The 19,919-nt window shown below is 44.0% G+C and overlaps 1 protein-coding gene across 3 annotated transcripts in view; it reads right to left on the reverse strand.

Moving 5' to 3' along the window:
• Positions 1-5,127, reverse strand: part of TRPC1 (transient receptor potential cation channel subfamily C member 1) — a 62,280-nt gene extending 57,153 nt beyond the window's left edge. For all 3 annotated transcript variants that reach the window (XM_081955888.1, XM_081955887.1, XM_081955886.1), the window contains exons 1-5: positions 4,934-5,127; positions 4,171-4,325; positions 3,927-4,028; positions 2,361-2,563; positions 684-815 (exon numbers count right to left, since the gene is read on the reverse strand). In XM_081955888.1, the coding sequence (XP_081812014.1) occupies positions 684-815; positions 2,361-2,563; positions 3,927-4,028; positions 4,171-4,325; positions 4,934-5,069 (728 nt within the window). In that variant the 5' untranslated portion in view covers positions 5,070-5,127. The remainder of the gene's footprint in view (positions 1-683; positions 816-2,360; positions 2,564-3,926; positions 4,029-4,170; positions 4,326-4,933) is intronic.
• Positions 5,128-19,919: the final 14,792 nt, after the last annotated feature.

A 19,919-nucleotide genomic window follows, 5' to 3' on the forward strand; every position in this document is an offset into this window, starting at 1 on the left:
TATTAAATTTGGAAGCTTAGTATTTGGATGATACCACCAAGAAATCTCTGCTCTTTAATCTAATATAAATAATAGCACCAAGAATCAAGCCTGAGCTGAAGAAGACTTTATCTTTTTAAGTCGTCAGTGATGCATATGGATTGTTTGTTCTAAATTTGTTAAAAAATCATTTTATTACCATGCAAAATGGAAACGTGTTATCAAAATAGAGAATAAAATATTCATGAATGCAACCTTATATTTTTCTTGGCAAGTGCCAAAGTAATTTGTCTCTGTGACCTTCAAGCTATCAGTATATATCTGTAATTTATCCTCCCTTATTATTCTTCAATAATTGATATATAACCAGAGTAATTGTGTTTGAAACAAAAAGAAATACAACATAACCCTATGTAGATTTTGTCCTTAACTAAACATTTGCTATAAATCTTTGAAGTATATGTAATGTCTTCTAAGTTAATTGCAAATCTACCTGAATGTTGAATGCAACATTCAGGTATATTGTTTGTCTAGGAATAAGAGCTATAGAATGTGTGACTCATTCTTAATAAATATCAATGAGTTTGGTTGGAAATTCTGTTTATAGCATATAAACAGTATTGTTAGCCAGGCTCACCTGTGATATGCCTGCATCTAATAATGTCATGCTGCTGAAATTACAATAGTAATGCATATTATCATACCTGAATTCAACTTCTACAAGGCTTAATTCTCTTAAATCCGCACTAAGTTCAAAGGCTCTCAGAATTGGATCCTCTTCTGTCAACATTATTAAGGCAGGACTAGCCAAACATCGATAAATATCAAGGCGAAATCTGCAGTGGCAATGTCAAAGAACACATCTTAAGACAGTTTTTATTTAATTAAACATATCAACTCATCATTTATAAGAAACCTATTTTAGAAATCTGACATATATTATTAGTAAGCAAAATAATTTCCTCCAAAGCATGTGTTGTAAGAAAGTTCTTAGATGTTTTTAGTTTTAATACTAATAACAAATTTAATTAAAGACTTTATTATAAGATGTACTGCTATCCATTATTGTTCAAAGGACAATTGTTTTAGATTAAGATTTCCCAAACATGCAAACCCATTAATCCTACTCAAAACAACTTTGTCAATTTGGAATATTATTGTAATTTCATGACAATAACAAAAATGTTGTTCGTGTCTACATTGGAGGTTCTGAGCAATTAGATGTGGCAAACTATTCCTGCATAACAGTGTTACTTTTCCTGTCTTGACAATCTGATTTAATTTCAGCTCCTGCTTGACTCTGGGTGCAATGCCAGTCTTCCTGAAAAAGCAGGCCAATAAAAAGGGACTTATCTCAGCTTCTGTTTTTGTGCCAATTATGGCCTTTTGGTGAGAAAGAAGCCTTTGCAATAGTGACTTACCATATGCCCTTATCACTCATAAAGTAGAATACTGCAATGCTTTCAATTTTGGGCTGTCTTTGTAGATGACCCAGGAGCTACAGTTGGTACAGAATGTATGTTAACTCTTTAGGCCTTTGCCTGCTGTCTGGTGAAAACCACTATAGCTAAGAAATATTAGTTGCCAATAGATTGCCAACTAATTGCTAATAAATTCTGTTTTATCTGTTTTTATGAAAAATATGTTTTAAACTGCAATTTATAGTAACATGAAATAAAAAAATAGTTCCTTTACAAAAGTCTCTTCGGGATTACTAGTGATATAGTAGGAAACTAATTTACAACCAGGGAGATTGCTAAACCATTGTGTTCACTACTGTATAATGACCATAAGCAATCATCCAAATATTTTTCCCAATTCTTCTCTGATGGTAGGGATTAAACTTAACATTTTTTCATGCAAAGCTATATACCAGTGATGGCGAACCTTTTTTGGCTCGCGTGCCACAAGTGGGGGGAGCGCAGGGGGGTCATGTGCGGGCGTGCCGCACACATAATCCAACGCGCGACCCCCCCCCAGTGTGCATGCGCACACAACGCACGACCCCCCCATTCAGGACGGTTCCTGAAGCCTCCGGGGGGGGCGGGGGAGGCTCTTTTCGCCCTCCCCAGGCTCCTATAAAGCCTCTGGAGCCTGGGGAAGGCGAAAAATAGCTTTTAAAAAGGTGAACTCAGCTGGCCAGCGCGCGCATGCGCGCTGGCCAGCTAACAGGGCAGCGCTTCGCGTGCCCTGACAAATGGCTCCGCGTGCCACTTGTGGCACGCGTGCCATAGGTTCGCCATCACTGCTATATACTCTATCAAATATATCCTTGTCATGAGCATTCATTTTATTCTAAAATATGAACCAAACTCCTTTATGATTATTACTTAAAATGATGGAAAAACTGCAGATACGGACGAAGATCTAATTATTGTAACCTGGAGTGACGTAAACTATCTTTTTTGTTCTTGGCTGTACACAATGTACATTCACACCCCACAGCATGAGGTTTGGGTAGCGACACATCCTGTTTTAAGAGCATTGTAAGAATTTCATAGTTGTTACGGTGAGCAGCTAAAATGACAGGTGCCACATCCATAGTTGTTGAGTATTCTGGATTCTGCATACGTTCCATTAATTTCTGCAACACACAGACAAAAGTGTGAGAAAATAAAATAAGCTTGATGAATTAGTAATGCAGAGATGAAATCTAAGAGACATCTGATTTGAAACCAAAACATACATTTTAAGGTCTTAAATATATTTAATTTCAAAATTACTAAACTGGATGCAATGACTGATAAATGTTAACTAAGTATATTTTGTTCCATGAAGAATTATTTCCTGAAATGAAAAATGCATACATGGTTCTAAAGTCCATGTGCTATTTCTCTTAGTAGGGTACTAAGGAGTAGAATGAATAAACTGTTATGCTTCTTATATGTTCCTTCTCCTTCTTAAGCAGCCAGTTACAGACACACATTTGTACCTGAAGTGATAAAATAAAAAAATAGACCAATATGTATGTGATAATTTGAACAGTAACTTCTAGTGATTCTCCCAATTAAAAAAAAATTGTAATAGAAAAGGCCTTGTGGGATATATTGACGATAACAATTACACTATTAGATTTACATACTGTAACAGTTCTTATCTTTTTGGTAATGTTTATAAAAACTAGAATTAGAAACATTCCCTTTTATAATATTTATGGGGTAGTCCTTGACTTACAACAACAATTGGGCCCAAAGTTTTTGTCACTAAGTGAGACATTTATGAATATTGCCCCATTTTACAACCTTTCTCACCACAGTTGCTGAATCACTGCAGTTGTTATGTTGGTAACATGGTTGTTAAGTGAATTTGACTTCTTGTCTTTCCTTTTCTGGAAATTGCAAAAGATGATCAGATGATCCCAGAGCACTGCAACTGTCATAAATTTGATTCACTTGCCAAGTGTCTGAATTTTGATCACATGACCCTGGGGATGCTGCAACGGTCGTGTGAAAAACAGTCATAAATCACTCTATTCAGTGCTTTTGTAACTTTGAACAGTCACTAAATGTACTGTTGTAAATCAAGGACTACTTGTATATACAAATCAATGTTTATTTGAAAAATTAAGATAACCTTCATTTGATTATTTATAATTCAAGCAGTAGAATGCCACAATGGTTAAACTAATACTTTAAAAAAATTATGCTTTATAAATAATTAGTAAAATAGCTTCAAGTCCACCCTCAACCCTGGAAGCTCACTGCTCAATATAACTCACAGGACTGTCATAGGGAAAAGTGCGTGGCAGAGTGCTATATATGCCCATGAGTTCCTGTATATAAAGCTAATAAATAATCAGAAATAAAGAATATATCTTCCCATTTTCAGGTTTATAATCAAAAACTTTTCAATTGCTCTCTAAAGTTTTCAAGATCAAACTTTTATCATTATCAAAGATTTGACATCATGAGATGCACTCTCAAATACAGAATTAAAGTAATACTAACAACAATTGTTGGTCTACTGGATCGCTTTGGTCGATGATTAAGTAATATATCAACAGCTCCCACAACTTCTGAATCAATGGCCACCAATAATGCATCTGTAGACTGAAGAAAATTAAAGCACAAATAGTATCAAATTTCATACCATGGAAGAAAATATACATCGTTAAATTACAAAATGACAATGTTCTAAAGGCAAGCAAAAAGAATAGAAATTTCAAATTTATACTGATGTTATTAGTAGTACCTGACAGCCATAATCCAACAGAAGCTGTAGAATGTCTAGATTCTCATTTTCAATACTTATGGTAACAGCATTTCTCCCAAGTACATCCACACAATTTATGTTCATCTCACCAGAATTATTCTCTTCTAAAAGTTTCTTCACCATGTAATAATCACCTAAACCAATAATATACAAAATTCTATTTTAGAAATTTAGATTTTAATGTGTTATGACTTTTAAAAATATTTATTAAAATTTTCAGCAAGTCAGTCATATGTAAATTTTGATTTAAAAAACAAGCATTCCCTTTAAATATAGAAATAGAGAAGAATGATCAAAAGCTAGAATTAACCAAATGAAATGGCACGTTATACTGTAGTAGGGTTGCTTGACAATCTTATTAACTTTGGGCTTTTTAGCCAAGATCCTTCATCAACAAAGCTAACAGACATACATTCCCATAAAAGGGAAGAGAGGAAAAGATGGGAACTTTTGATGCCTTTTGCTATTTTTCGTGCTCATTACAAGGAATATACATTACTCAGTGGGTCAGTATCAGAGTGCTACCCCTTTTTACGGGTCACATACTGTTTATTCGGATTGAGTTTCTCATCCTAGGTACGACGTTCAGGAATAAGGAGCGGAACCCCGGCCTTTTCCGGCACTGCCCGCTTGGATGCTGGGCGGATTCCTTGACGAAGGCCCGCTCCTGATTGATAATGCGGGTGGAACGAAAATAGTTTCCTTGGGGCAATGAAGGGAAAAGCGAGAGGCAGAGGTCTACCTTTGTCGCAAGCCAGCAGGAACAGTTTCTCGTCCAGGGTGGTCTCCTCCTTCACCTGCCGGACGTCCTTCAACGCCAGCAGCTTGTTCGGGGAAGCCGAGGCCGATGGGTCTGCACTCTGGTATAGAGCAGCCATAGCGCCGGCCCCGCAGTAAACGGAGGGTCATTGGAGAGGCCACTCTGCAAAGCCACCTTCCTCCTCCTCCTCCTCCTCCTCCTGCTCCCCCCTCTCCTCCTCCCTGCCCCCTAGACCTGCAACCCCGCTGGGATACCCGCGAACTAGGCGCGTCTCACGTGCCACCCGAAGAGAAAGCGACGACGCGCAGCTGTCAAACGGGAGCGCGAGCGACCGAGAGGTCCGCGCGCGCGCACGCGCAAAAGGCTTTTTATTCCCCCTCCCCTGATTTCTTCCGCCGCCGAAGACCGTTAACGGTCAACCGTTTCGTTGGAGACGCAAGCGGCTGTCTCTTATGCCGTTGTTTGTCCCGGACGGCAAGGAGAAGAGCAGCAGGGACCGTGTCAGTCATTTGCGGTTCGTGTAATCAAATTGTAAGGGGAGGAAATATAACCTTGCACCTAAAAGCAGGTCCTGTTTTCAATTTGCTTAGAATTTCCCCAAGGACCCAGACTCATGGGGGCCATTAAGCAATTGTCTTTTTCGCGGTCCAGTCTCATCCAACCTTCATTGATTACTACAGTGTATACAGTCATATACAGTCATATACAGTGTATATGACTTTCAGCAGAGAATTAATGCGAGATTGAATATAGTGGAATTTATTTTTTCCGTCAATCCGATGCACCACAGAAAGATGGCAAGCAGAAAAATAAAAATCGGTAAAGATCGTAACCAAGCTGTGCTGGCAAATCTGGAAGAAGACACAGATTTGGTAAACAGATCAGAAGAGGCCAATTTACATTCCAATACCAAAGAAAAGGAGACTTAACAGTGTACAGTTTCCTTCATTTCTAGTAACGATCATCCAATGCAAATTAAAGCCTTGCATGACAAGAGATGCCAGATGTTCAAGCTGGCTTTAGAAAAGTATTAGGAATATGAGCCATCATTGCTGGTGCACACTAGATAACTGAGAAAACCAACCCCCCCCCCCCAAATCATTATATGCTTAATTTATTGAAAGGCCTTCGACTGTATTAATCATGTCAAGTTTAAAAAATTGGTAAATCTACAATATTTTTCAGAGAAACCTATTCAGGTCAGAAAACCACAATATGGACAGAATATGGCAAAACAGACTGCCTCCAGATTGGCCAAGGCATGACTGTATATTCTCCCCTTATTTATTCAGTTTATATGCTGAATAGACATTAAAAGAAAGTTGGACAGATAAGCATTTTTGTAAAACTGGAGGAAGAAACATCCCTGACCTGCACTATGGGGATGATAGATTTATTTATTTATTTATTACTTGAACTTATTAGTCGCCCCCTCTCCCCACAGGGACTCGGGGCGACATACAAAAGTATTATATAGCGTACAGAGGAGGTAAGAATAAATAAATAAGTTACAATACCTAAAAAAGTTAAAACCCCAGTGAAATTAACCCTTAAAAACTAAAATTACCAATTAAAAGATGACAGTAAATGGATCTGCAAGCTTTAATAAAGAATTCAAGGAGTGAGAGTGAGAGCTCTATTGCTTTCTCTTCTAAGCAAGGTGTGGGAAGAACAAGAGAGTATGGTTTGGAATGAAGCAAAAGCCGTTCAGCATCTTGAGGGTGAGTGCTACACACCCTGTTAAAATGCCAGAGATGTATAAAATCTTACATTTCAAAATCTTTGAGGTGTAAAAATATCTAACCACTGGTGACACGGTAGTTAGAATGCAGTATTGTAGGCAAACTTTGCCCATAACCAGGAGTTTAGTCCTGATAAATTCAAGGTTGACTCAGCCCTCTATCCTTCTGAGGTCGGTAAAATGAGGAGCCAGATTGTTGGGGGCAATATGCTGAATCTAAACTGCCAGAGAATGTTCTAAAACATTATGGGGCTGTATATAAGTTATTGATGTTATGATATTGCTATTGATAAAAATCAGACCAAAATAAATCATTTCAGATTTTTCCCCTATCTTTAACATATAAGCTGTAAATTCAATTGAAAAACAAACTGAAATCTTTTAGGGGGAAGAAATAACAATAAAAATGTACAATAAGATGGATGCATAAGTGTGTATACCCTTGAACTAATGCTTTGTTGTTTTTTCCTCCTTTCCTTCTTTTTTTCCCCTTCTCTCTCCTTTCCATCACTCCCAATCCAAAAGGTAATTGGTCTTTTTCAGAAAGTCATCCAGGATGCCAGCCTGAACTTCATTAATTAGTTTGATGGTTGGTTAGAATAAAGAGATTTTTTTGCCTAAAAGGCCTTATTTTTCATTGGCATTTTCCTGTGCGCTCCTTGGAGAGGCCAAGCATGGGTTAAACTCAGCCAATCTGCCAAGGACTGAATTGAAACTTTAGCCACGCCTCTGGTACTGCCTTGACTTCCAGTTTTTTCAATTCAGTCAAAGCCCAGTGGATGCATTTCAAGTTTCTCTCAGTCTTTTGCAGATTGCTTGGACGCTCTCTTTCCATTTTTTCCTTAAATTTTGCAGTTTCATTTCTTTTCCCCCAGAGAGCGGGCTTGGTGAGGTTTTTTGCTTTCAGCTTCCATTCCTCACCTTTGCTGGATCCGGGGTGTCCTGGGGCCTGGGACCGTCGGGCAGGCTATCAATGGTGGAGAGTGTGCGGTCTTAGTGCAGAGACACACGCGATCACCGTGTGCTTTCCCCAGGCTGCTCAGCTGTTTCAGAGACCTGCAGCCTTTGTCTGCGCAAGCAAAGCCTCCAGTAGCCGGTGTCGGGAGGTTTTTTGGGCTTCCCTCATTGCGGCAGCCGTTTTGGATGACCTTTTTGGGTGTGGTGGCCATTTTGGAAGCGTTTTTTTGCTGCGGTGGCCATTTTGTTTGTGAATTTTGCCGTGGTTTTTTGCCCAGATAGCCTAGTCACTAGCCTTGCTCTGCGCAGATCGCCTCAGGGAGCCTTCCTGTCTGGACCATCCGGCAGGTCTGCTCCTTCGATTGACCACACGGCCAAGGTGATGGGGGGTGTTGGCCTCCTTAGGTCATTCCCCTTGATCCTCTGCACCTACTCTAATGCTGGGAGCATTCCAGCTCGCACCGGGGGAGTGATTTTTCCTTATTATCATTGGCCTCGCACCTTTACCGAAGCCTTCAGTGTCTCACTTGGGAGTGCTACAGACTTCTCCTCATAGTGGCAAGGTGAGTGGTCAAGCCCCTGGGTTATCATTGACCTGCAAGCGATCCAACACTGTAGGATGGCTGATCAGGCTCCTCAGGAGTTGGAACAACTGGGTCCTTCCACCAGCAGGGACTTCTCCAGGCAGGCTGGCAGGGGAGCTAGGGAGGCCCTTAAAGCAAGTAAGCCCTCTTCCAGACAGAGCAGGAAGCAGGCCCCAGACCAGGACACAGATGGCATTCGGTGCCAGAAAGCGCTGGAAAAGCAGTTTTCCAAGGCCCAGCACCAGGCTGCAGCCCTTCCATAGGTGCCTGTCGGAGAGGCCTCTCCTGTGGCCCAGACCAGGCCCCTTCAGCCCATCTCAGACAGTGAGGAGGAGGACCAAGACTTCTCCTTGATGCCTCCTTAGTTATGGCTGGTTCACCCGGGCTCTGTGTGACAGGCTATGCTGAACTTTTTGATTGCCATCTGGAGGCAGACGAACAGGTTCAGGAGGGTTCCATAGCCCCCCAACAGTCCCTTCCTCCACTACCAAAAAGGCCCCGCCCCGCAGGGGATCGGGGACCCGACCTCTCCGCAGAGATGCAGGAGATCATTGCTAGGGCCATTTCCCATGGGACTGAGGCAGGCATGCAGCGCAAGGCCCACCAAAGATCCCACAAGTCTAGGCCTACCCCAGGTCCTATTGGGCCTCAGGTGGCAGATCATGCCCAGAGACCGGCCTCCCCTCACTCCTCACTGGACACTGAGGAGTCTGACTGGGAGGAGGATATCCTCCCCGGCCCGGAGCCTGACTTCTTGGGGGATGAAGGGGCTACCCCTGACAAACTCGCGTTTGCTAGTTTGTTCAAACATGCCAACTTCAAGACTATCTTAAATAAGGCTAGGGCAGTGATGGCGAACCTTTTTCGCCTCGGGTGCCAAAAGCACATGCGTGCGCGCTATCACACGAACCCGTACCCACCCACATAACTTAATGCCCCCCCTCACCTGTGTGGACCGCACATTTTTGTGCAAGGCTTCCTCGCCACTCCCTGCTCTGGCTGCTTCCCCTTGGCTAACACCCAGTGAGGGGAGAAGTTGCTCTGTCACAAACGGGAAGAGATTGGGGTGGGGGTGGGGGTATGCTCAAGTGTGCTCCTGTGTCAAAAAACCTTCCCTTATCATTCTCCTGTGTAAAGATTGGCCTCTTTTACAATGGCAGGTGTGAGTCCAGTTGCTAAATTCCCCCCTTCTATTAAAGAGGATCCTGGGCAGTACAGTCAATAACAAATGAGGAAGGGAGCTGCTGGCACAGGGGAAAGACAAGCAGCAAGGAAAGAAGAAAAAGCAGCTTTTTTCTCTCAAGGTGGCTGCTCTGTTGCCCTTTTCTCCATTTTAGCACCACTCCATGGAGCCTGCCCCAACCACCATCGCCCAGGTCCTCGCTTCTCCCAAGCATTTCTTTGCTATTTAATTTCTGCTCCGTAGCATTTTTCCATCATTTTTCTTGCCGTTTTGGATAGGCAAACAAAGTTTGTGGGACTAAAAAAAAAACCCTTCAATCAATCAATTCCAACTTTGCGAGATCTCTCTCCCCCTTCCAAAGTTGTAATTGATTGAGTGAAGTTTTTTTTTAATCCCACAAACTTTGTTTCTCTGCACACAATGGCAAGAAACGCGATGGAGCTGGAAATGAGGTAGGCAAAGAAATGCTTGGGAGAAGCGAGGAGCTGGGCAATGGTGGGTGGGGCAACCTTGATGGCATAGCACTGAAATAGAGAAAAGGGCAACAGCAACCACATTGAGTGAAAGAAGCCTCTTTTCTTCTTTCCTTGCCGCTTGTCTTTCCCCTGTGCTGGCAGCTCTCTCCTCATTTCCCTTTGGATTCCAGCGATCAGGCAGGATCCTTTTTAGTAGCAGGGGGGGAGGGGGGAACAGAGCAGCCAGCACGAGTGAAAGTAGCCTCTTGCCGCTTGTCTTTCCCTCGTTCCGGCAGCTCTCTCCTCATTTCTGGTTTGTATTGGGCTGTGTTTCGCCCTTTGGAGGCTTCAGGGAATTCTCTGGAAATTTTAAAAAAACTATAAATAATCATCTGGCGCGCAGGCGCACTGGAGCTCACAGGGCAATGCCTCTCATGCCCTCAGAAATGGCTCCGCGTGCCACCTGTGGCACGCGTGCCATAGGTTCGCCATCACGGGACTAGGGCCTCGACCCATTTGGGCTCCTCCACCCTAGAGCAGGCAGCTCCTGATCCTGCAGACCTCAGTGAGGGTCTCTTTGAGGAATCAGTTCAGGCACAAGAAATTGTGCCTATTCCAAAGTTGTTTCTCAATGTATGCAGAGGCAATGGGCGCAGCCGGGCACTCTTGCCGTCCCAGTGGTAGCGACAGGAAGCTGTACACAGTAGATGCGAGCTTGGAGGACTTATTGAAGTTACCTCCTGTGGATGTGCTGGTGGCCTTGCTCACATCAACCTCAGTGCTTCCCCCAGATCATCTGGAGAGACTCAAAGTGGAGGACGAGGGCAGAGGAAGCCTGCCACAAAATGCATTAATTGGCGTCTTGACAATTAAGATGTCCGCCTCTGCGTCCTTCCTCTCCAGGACCTCCCTTCTCTGGCTGAGACAGTTGCTCACCAAGATTCCAGCAGGGGACAACAGATTAAGACAGGATGTCAATAAGATCATTGCAGCTATAGAATACACGGCTGATGCAACCTTAAATGCCACAAAATTTGCATTCCAGGCCTCAGCTTCCAACATCACCACCTGTCGCCTCTTATGGCTCAGACACTGGAACATGGACATGAGGTCCAAGTGGAAGCTTGCTTCTGCCCCGTTTAAAGGGGGCAAGCTCTTTGGGGAGGCCTTAGATCCAGTCCTCATTGAAAACAAAGACAAAAATAAGGTCATGCATTCGGTCACCAAGAAATCTGAGTGTAGGGGTTTGAACTTTTATAGAAAACAGTGCTTTTTGGGCCACTGACCAGCCCTTCACCTCTGGTTCCTTCCAGCGCCCCTACTCACAGAACACTGACAGTCCCAGGAATGTCAGTTCTTTCGTGACAGAAGCCGCCAACAGAACTTTTCCAAACATCCATTTGGCGGGGAGATATGGCTCCAGACCCTTCAAACATTATAAATGACCACCAGCGGACGTCTCCCATCAGACTTCAACTGTTTCATGCCCAATGGGAGCGAATCATGTCAGACCAGTGGGTTCTACAAACAATTTGCATGAGTCTGACTCTAGAATTCATCTCACCTCCGGCCTGTCACTTCATTCGGTGCCCAACCCCCTCTTGCCCTGTCAAGAAAGTTCTCATGGAACAGGAGATCCTTCATCTCGGACATCAGGGCCATAGAAACGGTTCCGCCCGGTCAGGAAGGACTGGGTTTTATTCCATACTATTCTTTGTCCCAAAGAAACCGGAGGGTTGGAGGGGCATATTAGATTTTAAAAAGCTAAATTACCACCTAGCATACAAGAGGTTCAAGATGCAGTCCCTCCAGTCAATTCTGGGCTGCATCAGGGCGTGAGATCTGCTAACCTCCATAGATCTCAAGGAGGCATACTTCCACGTCCCGATTCGCAGGGATCACCGCAGGTTTCTGAGGTTCTTTTACACAGGCCAGCACTATCAGTACAGACCCCTGCTGTTTGGCCTGTCATCGGCCCCCAGAACATTCACAAAGATGCTCGCAACGGGAGCAGCCTTCCTCAGATCTCGTCCAGTGCGGCTCCAATGCTACCTGGATGACATTCTCATCAAGTCGTTGCCATCAAGCGACACAAGACGTGCAGTACACAATGAGAATCTTCAATAAATATATAAATACATAAATAGAGGAGGCTATATACAACTGTACCATCAAGTAAAGTATGGGTTTAGGTTCTAGGTTGACCACGGGTTCTCGGTCAACCTAGAAAAGAGTCACCTGGAGCAGACCACCAGGCTACAGCATCTCAGCACCATCATAGATACTGTGAATTGTCAAGTTTCCCTATCTCCGGAGTGGATTGCATCAAGGTCCTGGTGCAACAGGTACAGCAGTCACATCAAGCCACAATTGTGCAGTTGTCCCAGGTCTTAGGCAAAATGATTTCTTGCCTGTCCATCGTACCTTGGGCAAGACTTCATTCTCGGCAGCTCCAATGACATCTTGTACCCTATCAACGCGCCAACCAAAGCAACTCTCCAGCATTGATTCCGGTACCACCTCGGGTGCGTCATTCTCTTAAGTGGTGGCTGTCCCCAGCCCTGAAAAAGGACACCTTTTTCAAGGAGCCAGACTGCCTGACCATCATGACGGATGCCAGCCTCTTTGGCTGTGGGACGCACCTACACAATCAGATGGCACAAAGCAGGTGGTCAGCAGCAGAGACGAGACACAGCATCAACTGGCTGGAGCTGAGAGCTGTAAGGCTTGCTCTGCTCAACTTCCACAGCACCGTACAAGGACATCACATGACGATCCTCATTGACAATGTAGCAGCCAAGGCACACATAAACCGCCAGGGGGGCACCCGCTCCAGGTCCCTGATGGCCGAAGCTGAACTCCTGGGAAAGTAGGCAGAAAAGCATCTGTTATCGATTCAGGTGGACAACAACTCTGGGGTGAACAACACCCAGGAGTATTGGCTAAGCAGGGCCACGGTCGACCACTCAGAGTGGTGCCTACATCCGGACCTGTTCTACCAACTGTTGCAGAGTTTTGGCCGACCGCTAGTTGATCTATTCGCCAACCCAGAGAATACACATTTTTCCAGATTCTTCACACGATTTCACACCCACAAGCGGAAGGAGTCAATGCTCTTCACTGCCCTTGGCCACCAGGCCTGCTATATGCGTTTTCACCATTGCCTCTTCTCCCCAGGGTGATTCCGAAGATCCTGACGGAGGAAGCAGAGGTACTGCTCGTGGCTCTCTTCTGCCCAGAAGAACCTGGTTCGCCCACCTTGTGAGTTTTTCCGTCATTCTACTGTGGCAGATTCCCCAGCACAAAATATCTCTCAGCCAGGAGGCTCTACAATACCTGGAGGCCCAGTGGCTACAACTGGCCATCTGGCACTTGAAAGAGATCTCCTCAGTAAGGACAGGCTCTCCACCAAGATCATCCAGACCATTCAGGTGTCCAGATGACCATCCACGACCAGGATATATGATGCCACCTGGAAGTCCTTCGAAAAATGGTGCACAATGCACGGGATGACAGCAACCACGGCTACCTTTCCACAGGTTCTGGACTATTTACAAGACGAACTAGACCAGGGCCTGGCGCCTAATACACTCCGGTGTCAGGTGGCTGCCTTGTCCACAATCCTTGCACCTGACAGCCATTCATCCCTTGGCTGCAACCCCATCATTCGTAGTTTCCTGCGGGGTGCCACCAACCTGAGGCCCCCGGTCGTCCATCGATACCCATCATGGGAACTCAAGGTCGATTGGCTCACCTTTTGAACCACTATGGTCCACGAACACAGGTAAGAGCCTATTTACGGACCTACCTTGTGGCATTAAGAGCGGCCAAACGTAGACACTGTGCCGCTCTTATTGCGTCCGCCGATAACCGCCCTGCCGCCCTGTTTCGGGTAACCCGCTCCCTCTTATCACAGAGGACGCGGGAAGCCCCTTTGCAGGGCAGAGCAGAGGAGTTTGGGGAATATCTGCAGGACAAAATCGCTCAGATCCGGAGCGGATGGGCCCCCTTCAGTGGACCAGAGGAGCCGTCAACAGTGAGTCTTGTGAGACCATTCTGGGAGGAGTTTGATTCTGTTGCCCCCGAGGATTTGGACAGGCTACGTGGACGGCTGCGACCCACCACATGTTTAATGGACCCGTGTCCCTCCTGGCTGGTACTGGCATCCTGGGAGGTGACACGAGGCTGGCTCCTGGGCCTGGTGAACGCCTCGTTGGGTGAGGGGTCCTTACCAGCCGCCTTGAAAAAGGCGGTAGTGAGGCCCTTACTCAAGAGGCCTTCCCTTGACCCGATGGAGCTAGCTAATTATCGTCCAGTCTCCAACCTTCCCTTCCTAGCGAAGGTTGTAGAGAATGTGGTGGCTCAGCAGTTTCCGCGACACCTTGACGAATCCGAATATCTAGACCCACGCCAGTCCGGCTTCCGACCCGGGCACAGCACGGAGACGGCCTTGGTCGTGTTGGTTGATGATCTCTGGAGGGCCAGAGATAGGGGTTGTTCCTCTATCCTGGTCCTATTAGATCTCTCAGCGGCTTTTGATACCATCGACCATGGTATCCTATTGCGCCGGCTGGAGGGGATGGGAGTTGGAGGCACCGTTTTGCGGTGGTTCGGCTCCTACCTCTCCGACCGGACGCAATGTGTGTTGGCAGGGGGGCAGAGGTCGACCCTGAGGCCACTCACTTGTGGGGTGCCACAGGGGTCGGTCCTGTCACCCCTTCTGTTCAACGCATATGTGAAGCCACTGGGGGAGATCATCCGTGGTTTTGGGGTCGAGTGTCATCTGTACGCTGATGATACTCAGCTGTACATTTCCACCCCAAACCACCCCAACGAGGCTGTCAAAATGATGTCCCGGTGTTTGGAAGCCGTCGGGGTCTGGATGGGGGACAACAGACTCAAGCTCAACCCCTCCAAGACTGAGTGCCTGTGGTTACCGGCACCTCGGTTCAACCAGTTGACACCATCACTGGCCATAGGGGGCGAGAAATTGCCCCCTGTGGAACGGGTAAACAATTTGGGCATCCTCCTAGATGCCCGGCTGTCGATGGACGACCATGTGGCAGCCGTGGCAAGGGGGGCGTTCCACCAGGTTCGCCTGGTGCGCCAATTGCGCCCCCTACTGGACCGGGATGCCCTACGCACGGTCACTCATGCGCTGGTGACGTCTCGTCTGGACTACTGCAATGCCCTCTACATGGGGCTTCCCCTGGGACGCGCCCGAAGACTACAGCTAGTTCAGAATGCAGCCGCGCGGGCCATCATGGGGAGTACTAGGTACTCCCACATAACACCTCTCCTGCGCGAGCTGCACTGGCTGCCTGTGGTTTTTCGGGTGCGTTTCAAGGTGTTGATCACCATCTTTAAAGCGCTCCATGGCACAGGACCTAGCTACCTGCGGGATCGCATCCTACCGCATACATCCCTGCGACCAATTCGCTCTCACAGGGAGGGACTCCTCCAGGTGCCGTCCACCAAGCAATGTCAACGGGCGGCGCCTAGGAGTAGAGCCTTCTCTGTGATGGGCCCAACCCTCTGGAATGACCTCCCCCCCCCGACATTAGAACTACCACCAACTTCCGCTCCTTCCGACAAAAACTAAAGACTCACCTGTTTCGATTAGCCGGCCTGGCCCATGCATAGTTTTATCTTACCTCCTGGCAGATATTTTACTTGGGGAATTTTATGGGTAATTATTTTAAATTCAATTTTGGGGTATTTTTAGGGGTTGTTTTTAAATTTGCTCTTAATACTTTACTTGATGGTACAGTTGTATATAGCCTCCTCTATTTATGTATTTATGTATTTATTGATATGTATCTTATTTGTGTTTTAGCTTGACTGTACACTGCCCCGAGTCCCTTTTGGGAGAGGGGGCGGTCTAGAAATACGAAATAAAGTAAAGTAAAGTAAAGTCCGCCAGTCTGAAACATCTGACATTTAAGACTGTTTTCTTAATTGCCATCACTTTCACGTGGCGAATCTCAGAGTTGGCAGCCCTATCAGTTCGGGAGGACTTGTGTCTGATACATCCTAACAGGTTGTCTTCCGACTGGACCCGGCATTTGTTCCCAAGATCAACTCCTGGTTCCACCGGGCCCAGGAGGTCATCCTCCCAGATTTTTGTCCGCATCCGAAACATCTAAGTGAAAAAAGATGGCACATGCTCAAGTTTCGTCGAACCCTACATAAATACATCAAACGCACGGCAGCAATTCAGGTGATCCGAGTCACTTTTTGTGTCTTTTCAACCTGCATCCCAAGGCCGCAAAGTTTCTTCGTCTACCATCGGGCATTGGCTGCGTGCATGCATTGCCTTCGCTCATGTCCTGCAATCCAGACTGGTGCCATGCCATATTACCGCACATTCTATGAGAAGCGCCACTGCCACTGCGGCCTGGGCAACCCTGGCACCAATAGAGATGATTTGCAGGGCGGAAACTTGGGACTTTCTTATCTCTGTTTGTTTGAAACTATAGATTGCACAAATTAGCTTCTGCGGAGGGAGGCGATTCCTTCAGGGCATTCATACCAGCGAAGATACCCTCAACAGCTTCCCGCCTTAGTGACATTTAGCTTGGGTATGTCCCATGCTTGGACTCTCCAAGCAGCACACAGAGAAATGACCATTGGCTTACCTGAAGGGTCGTTTTCTGTGCACTGCGGGAGAGTCCAACCCCACCCCGGAGTCTTTCTCTGCTTTCGTTATGCACTTTTTGGACATTTATCTGGAGTTACTTGGACAACCTTTCAACACGCACAGATCCACGCCTTCATTGAAAAAACTGGAAGTCAAGGCAACACCAGAGGTGTGGCTAAAGTTTCAATTCAGTCCTGGGCAGATTGGCTGAGATTAACCCATGCTTGGACTCTCCCGCAGCGCACAGAAAACGTCTTCTCAGGTAAGCCAATGTTCATTTCCCTCCTCTTCTGCTTCTTTCTTTACTTTGTAACCACTGATTCTGCTCCTTCTGTATCAGGCTTTTATGCAAGATTTTTGGCCATTCATAAAGAAATAGTTACTAGTAACAAACAGGAAAAGAGGATAATTGTGTTAGAAAAAATAAAAATAATAAAGCTGCAAATTATCCAATTCTCCCCAACTTTTTTTTGCCACTCATTTCTGCCCCCCCTTTGCTGTTGCAAATTTTTTTCCCATTTCTCTCTACTGTCCTTGCCCTACCTCACTTGCATATGTACACTAGATCAGCCCCAGATTCATACACAACTAAAAAATGGCTATGTTTCTGCTACCAATATAACCTTTTAATCATATCATCTAGGAAGCCAGAGATATTCCATCTCAATCAAATGTGGAAGCTTGTCTCAATATTCCATCCTGATAACAATGGAATGCTTAGCAGCTTTGCTTTACAATAGAAAAATACATTTTTATTTGTTTAAACATTTCTCTCATTTGCTCAAAATGTGTCCATGACTCACCTCCTTTAGATTTTTTTGCCCTTCAATCCTAAAATGTAAAAACATCAGTATTTCTATTGTTCAGGATTCCCATTTCTTGCAAAGCAGACACCAGTGATCATTGAAAAAAAGTTTAGCCATTTCTCTCCTGCTCTGTACTCCTTTGGTGAAAATTCCAAAACTACATTGAAGATGATTAAATTCTTTGGGAAAAATATAATTCTCGGAGTCCATATATCTTCAAGTTCCCAAAGCTGAGAAATATTGTTGAATGGATCTAGCGAAGGGGCCCATTAGGTACGCATAGAAGAGGGTGTTCTTTCAGATCACCAGGTCCTAGATCACTGACAGCTTTCTAAAACAAGCACTTTAAATTAGGTCCATATATAAACCAGCAGTATATGTTTATATTGGCCAGTCTGATATAAGTGTGTTTCTCCGGGTTTAGAACAACTTGCAGATACTGGTGAAGATTTTCCCTCTCTGAATTAGGCTGGCAACTAGCTTTCCTCAGAGTGGAAAAGTTTTGGATTTTGATCCTTATGGTGGGAGTATATGTGAGCTTATATAGCTTTTAGATTTTGCAATAGCTATTGGCCAGTAATAGGCATATAAATCCTTCAAGCATCTTCCTCTAGTATGAAGGATACCTACACTTGAAGAATCCCAATAAAGATAAAACTGGTTGTAGTGCCTCCTACTGCTTAATACAAGTCATCCTCAACTTATGACCAGGTGATTAACAACTGTTTGAAATTATAAGAGAACAATGCTTTACAGTCCATAAAGCACTTCTAGCCATTGCAAGATGTTTGGCCACCATACCCATGGTCACGTTGTATTTCGGGTACATGACAATTGGCTTGCATTTATGACTTGTTCAAAAACAGACTTGCTATTTCTTTTATTGATTTTTAAATTAGTATTCTATTAAAATGTGCATTTGTATTCACACACACAAACACACACACTGCAAGTAATACAATATACATACCATTTATTTCTTGCTATCATTAAACATGTTTTAATTAGTTTTATTCTAGCCTGCAAACCCTAACAGTTTGATTTTTTAAATATTTTTAGTTTTTTTAATAAAATATATAAGTTGTAATACAGAAGAAACAATTCTACAGAAAGATCTCCGAAATGCAATTTGTAAGTTCAACAGCATAAGTAATAAATTTTAACTATCAGTATAATGAATTTAAAAAAACATTTTTAATTCCCAATATTTAATTCGTTGATTAGCAGTACAATCCTGAATCAAATGTATAATGGTTATCCTAATAGAGTCATATAAGCACAGCTATGAGAATACACCAAAATTCCTTTTCTATATCTAAATTTTTTCACTTTGTCACATCTCTGATTGCTTCATAAAGATAACTAACATACTGCCATATTCTCTATAGATTCCTCCTGAGAAATTGAAACATAAAACTGTGTACAATTTAATTACCAAAATTACTATTTTGGAGCCATTATAAATGTCTCATTTCATAACCATGCTAATGGAATTTGAGATTGAAAAAGAGTATTTTTTCTTTCTCCTCAGCAAATTTCTACCTACACCGGCCTCATCAGTACTTAAGGTTGATTTACAGTTTGTACCATCTCTCTGTGACGTTGTTTTCCAACAAGCAGTCTAAAGAACAGATACTCACATAACAATTAAGTATAATTTACACCAGCAAGCTAATAAAAGCAAGCTGCTTTGGTAAGGGAACATTTTATTTTCAATACCTAAATCATAGTTGAAATACAAGATTTGTTACAGCTTTAAACATTGTCTGTGGAGTCCTTGGTGCCATTCAATTGTTTGCTTGTAGACCTTTTTTTACCATACAAGATAATATCAGCAATGGTAGTGTGGACTTTGTTCCCTATTTATATATAGTAGCTTGCTTTGCCACTGGCTTGTTGGTGTTAATCCATACTTATCTGGATATCAGCTGCTGGAAGGATGTTTTCTGGTCTTTTTGTTTCCTTAGCTTTTTTATTATCTCTTTTGAATAGTTTATAAATGTGGTTTATCTCGATAGCTGAATTGTCCGACTACCAAGCTCACAGCAATTTTCTAGTGTTTTTGAATTTATTGGTAGATTCCTCTAGGATACCCAAATTCCAAGTTGCAACTATAGTTGAGTCTGTCCATGTATTGTGAGATCAAGGAGTTTCATTGTGTCTTCCAATTGCTAGGTTGGTGTTCATAAGATCTGTTCCGTTTGTCTCTCCTACATAGTAGTTGTTATGGTCCTTACACTATATATTGTAGAAGACTCCCATTTTTTTGTTCTTGGGCTACTGGGTCTTTTGATTTATTAAAGATGTTTTGGAAGTCTTTAGTTAGTTAACGTGCTGTGATGATGCTATGTGGTTGTTGTAGAGCAACGTTTCTCAACCTTGGCAGTTTGAATATGTGTGGCCTTAATGTTCCCTGAATTTCCTAGCCAGCATGGCTATCTGGAGAAATTTGGAAATTGAAGTCCACACATCTTCAAGTTACCAAGGTTGAGAAACACTGTTATAAAGTATTAGTTTTTTCTGAGATGTTTTTCATGTGTGGTAGAGTTATTTTCATAGCTTGTACGTTTCTTTTTCTGATGTTTTGGGTACTGCAGTGTTT

Source organism: Natrix helvetica, assembly GCF_964273705.1.
Source record: "Natrix helvetica genome assembly, chromosome: 5".
NCBI lineage: Eukaryota > Metazoa > Chordata > Lepidosauria > Squamata > Natricidae > Natrix > Natrix helvetica.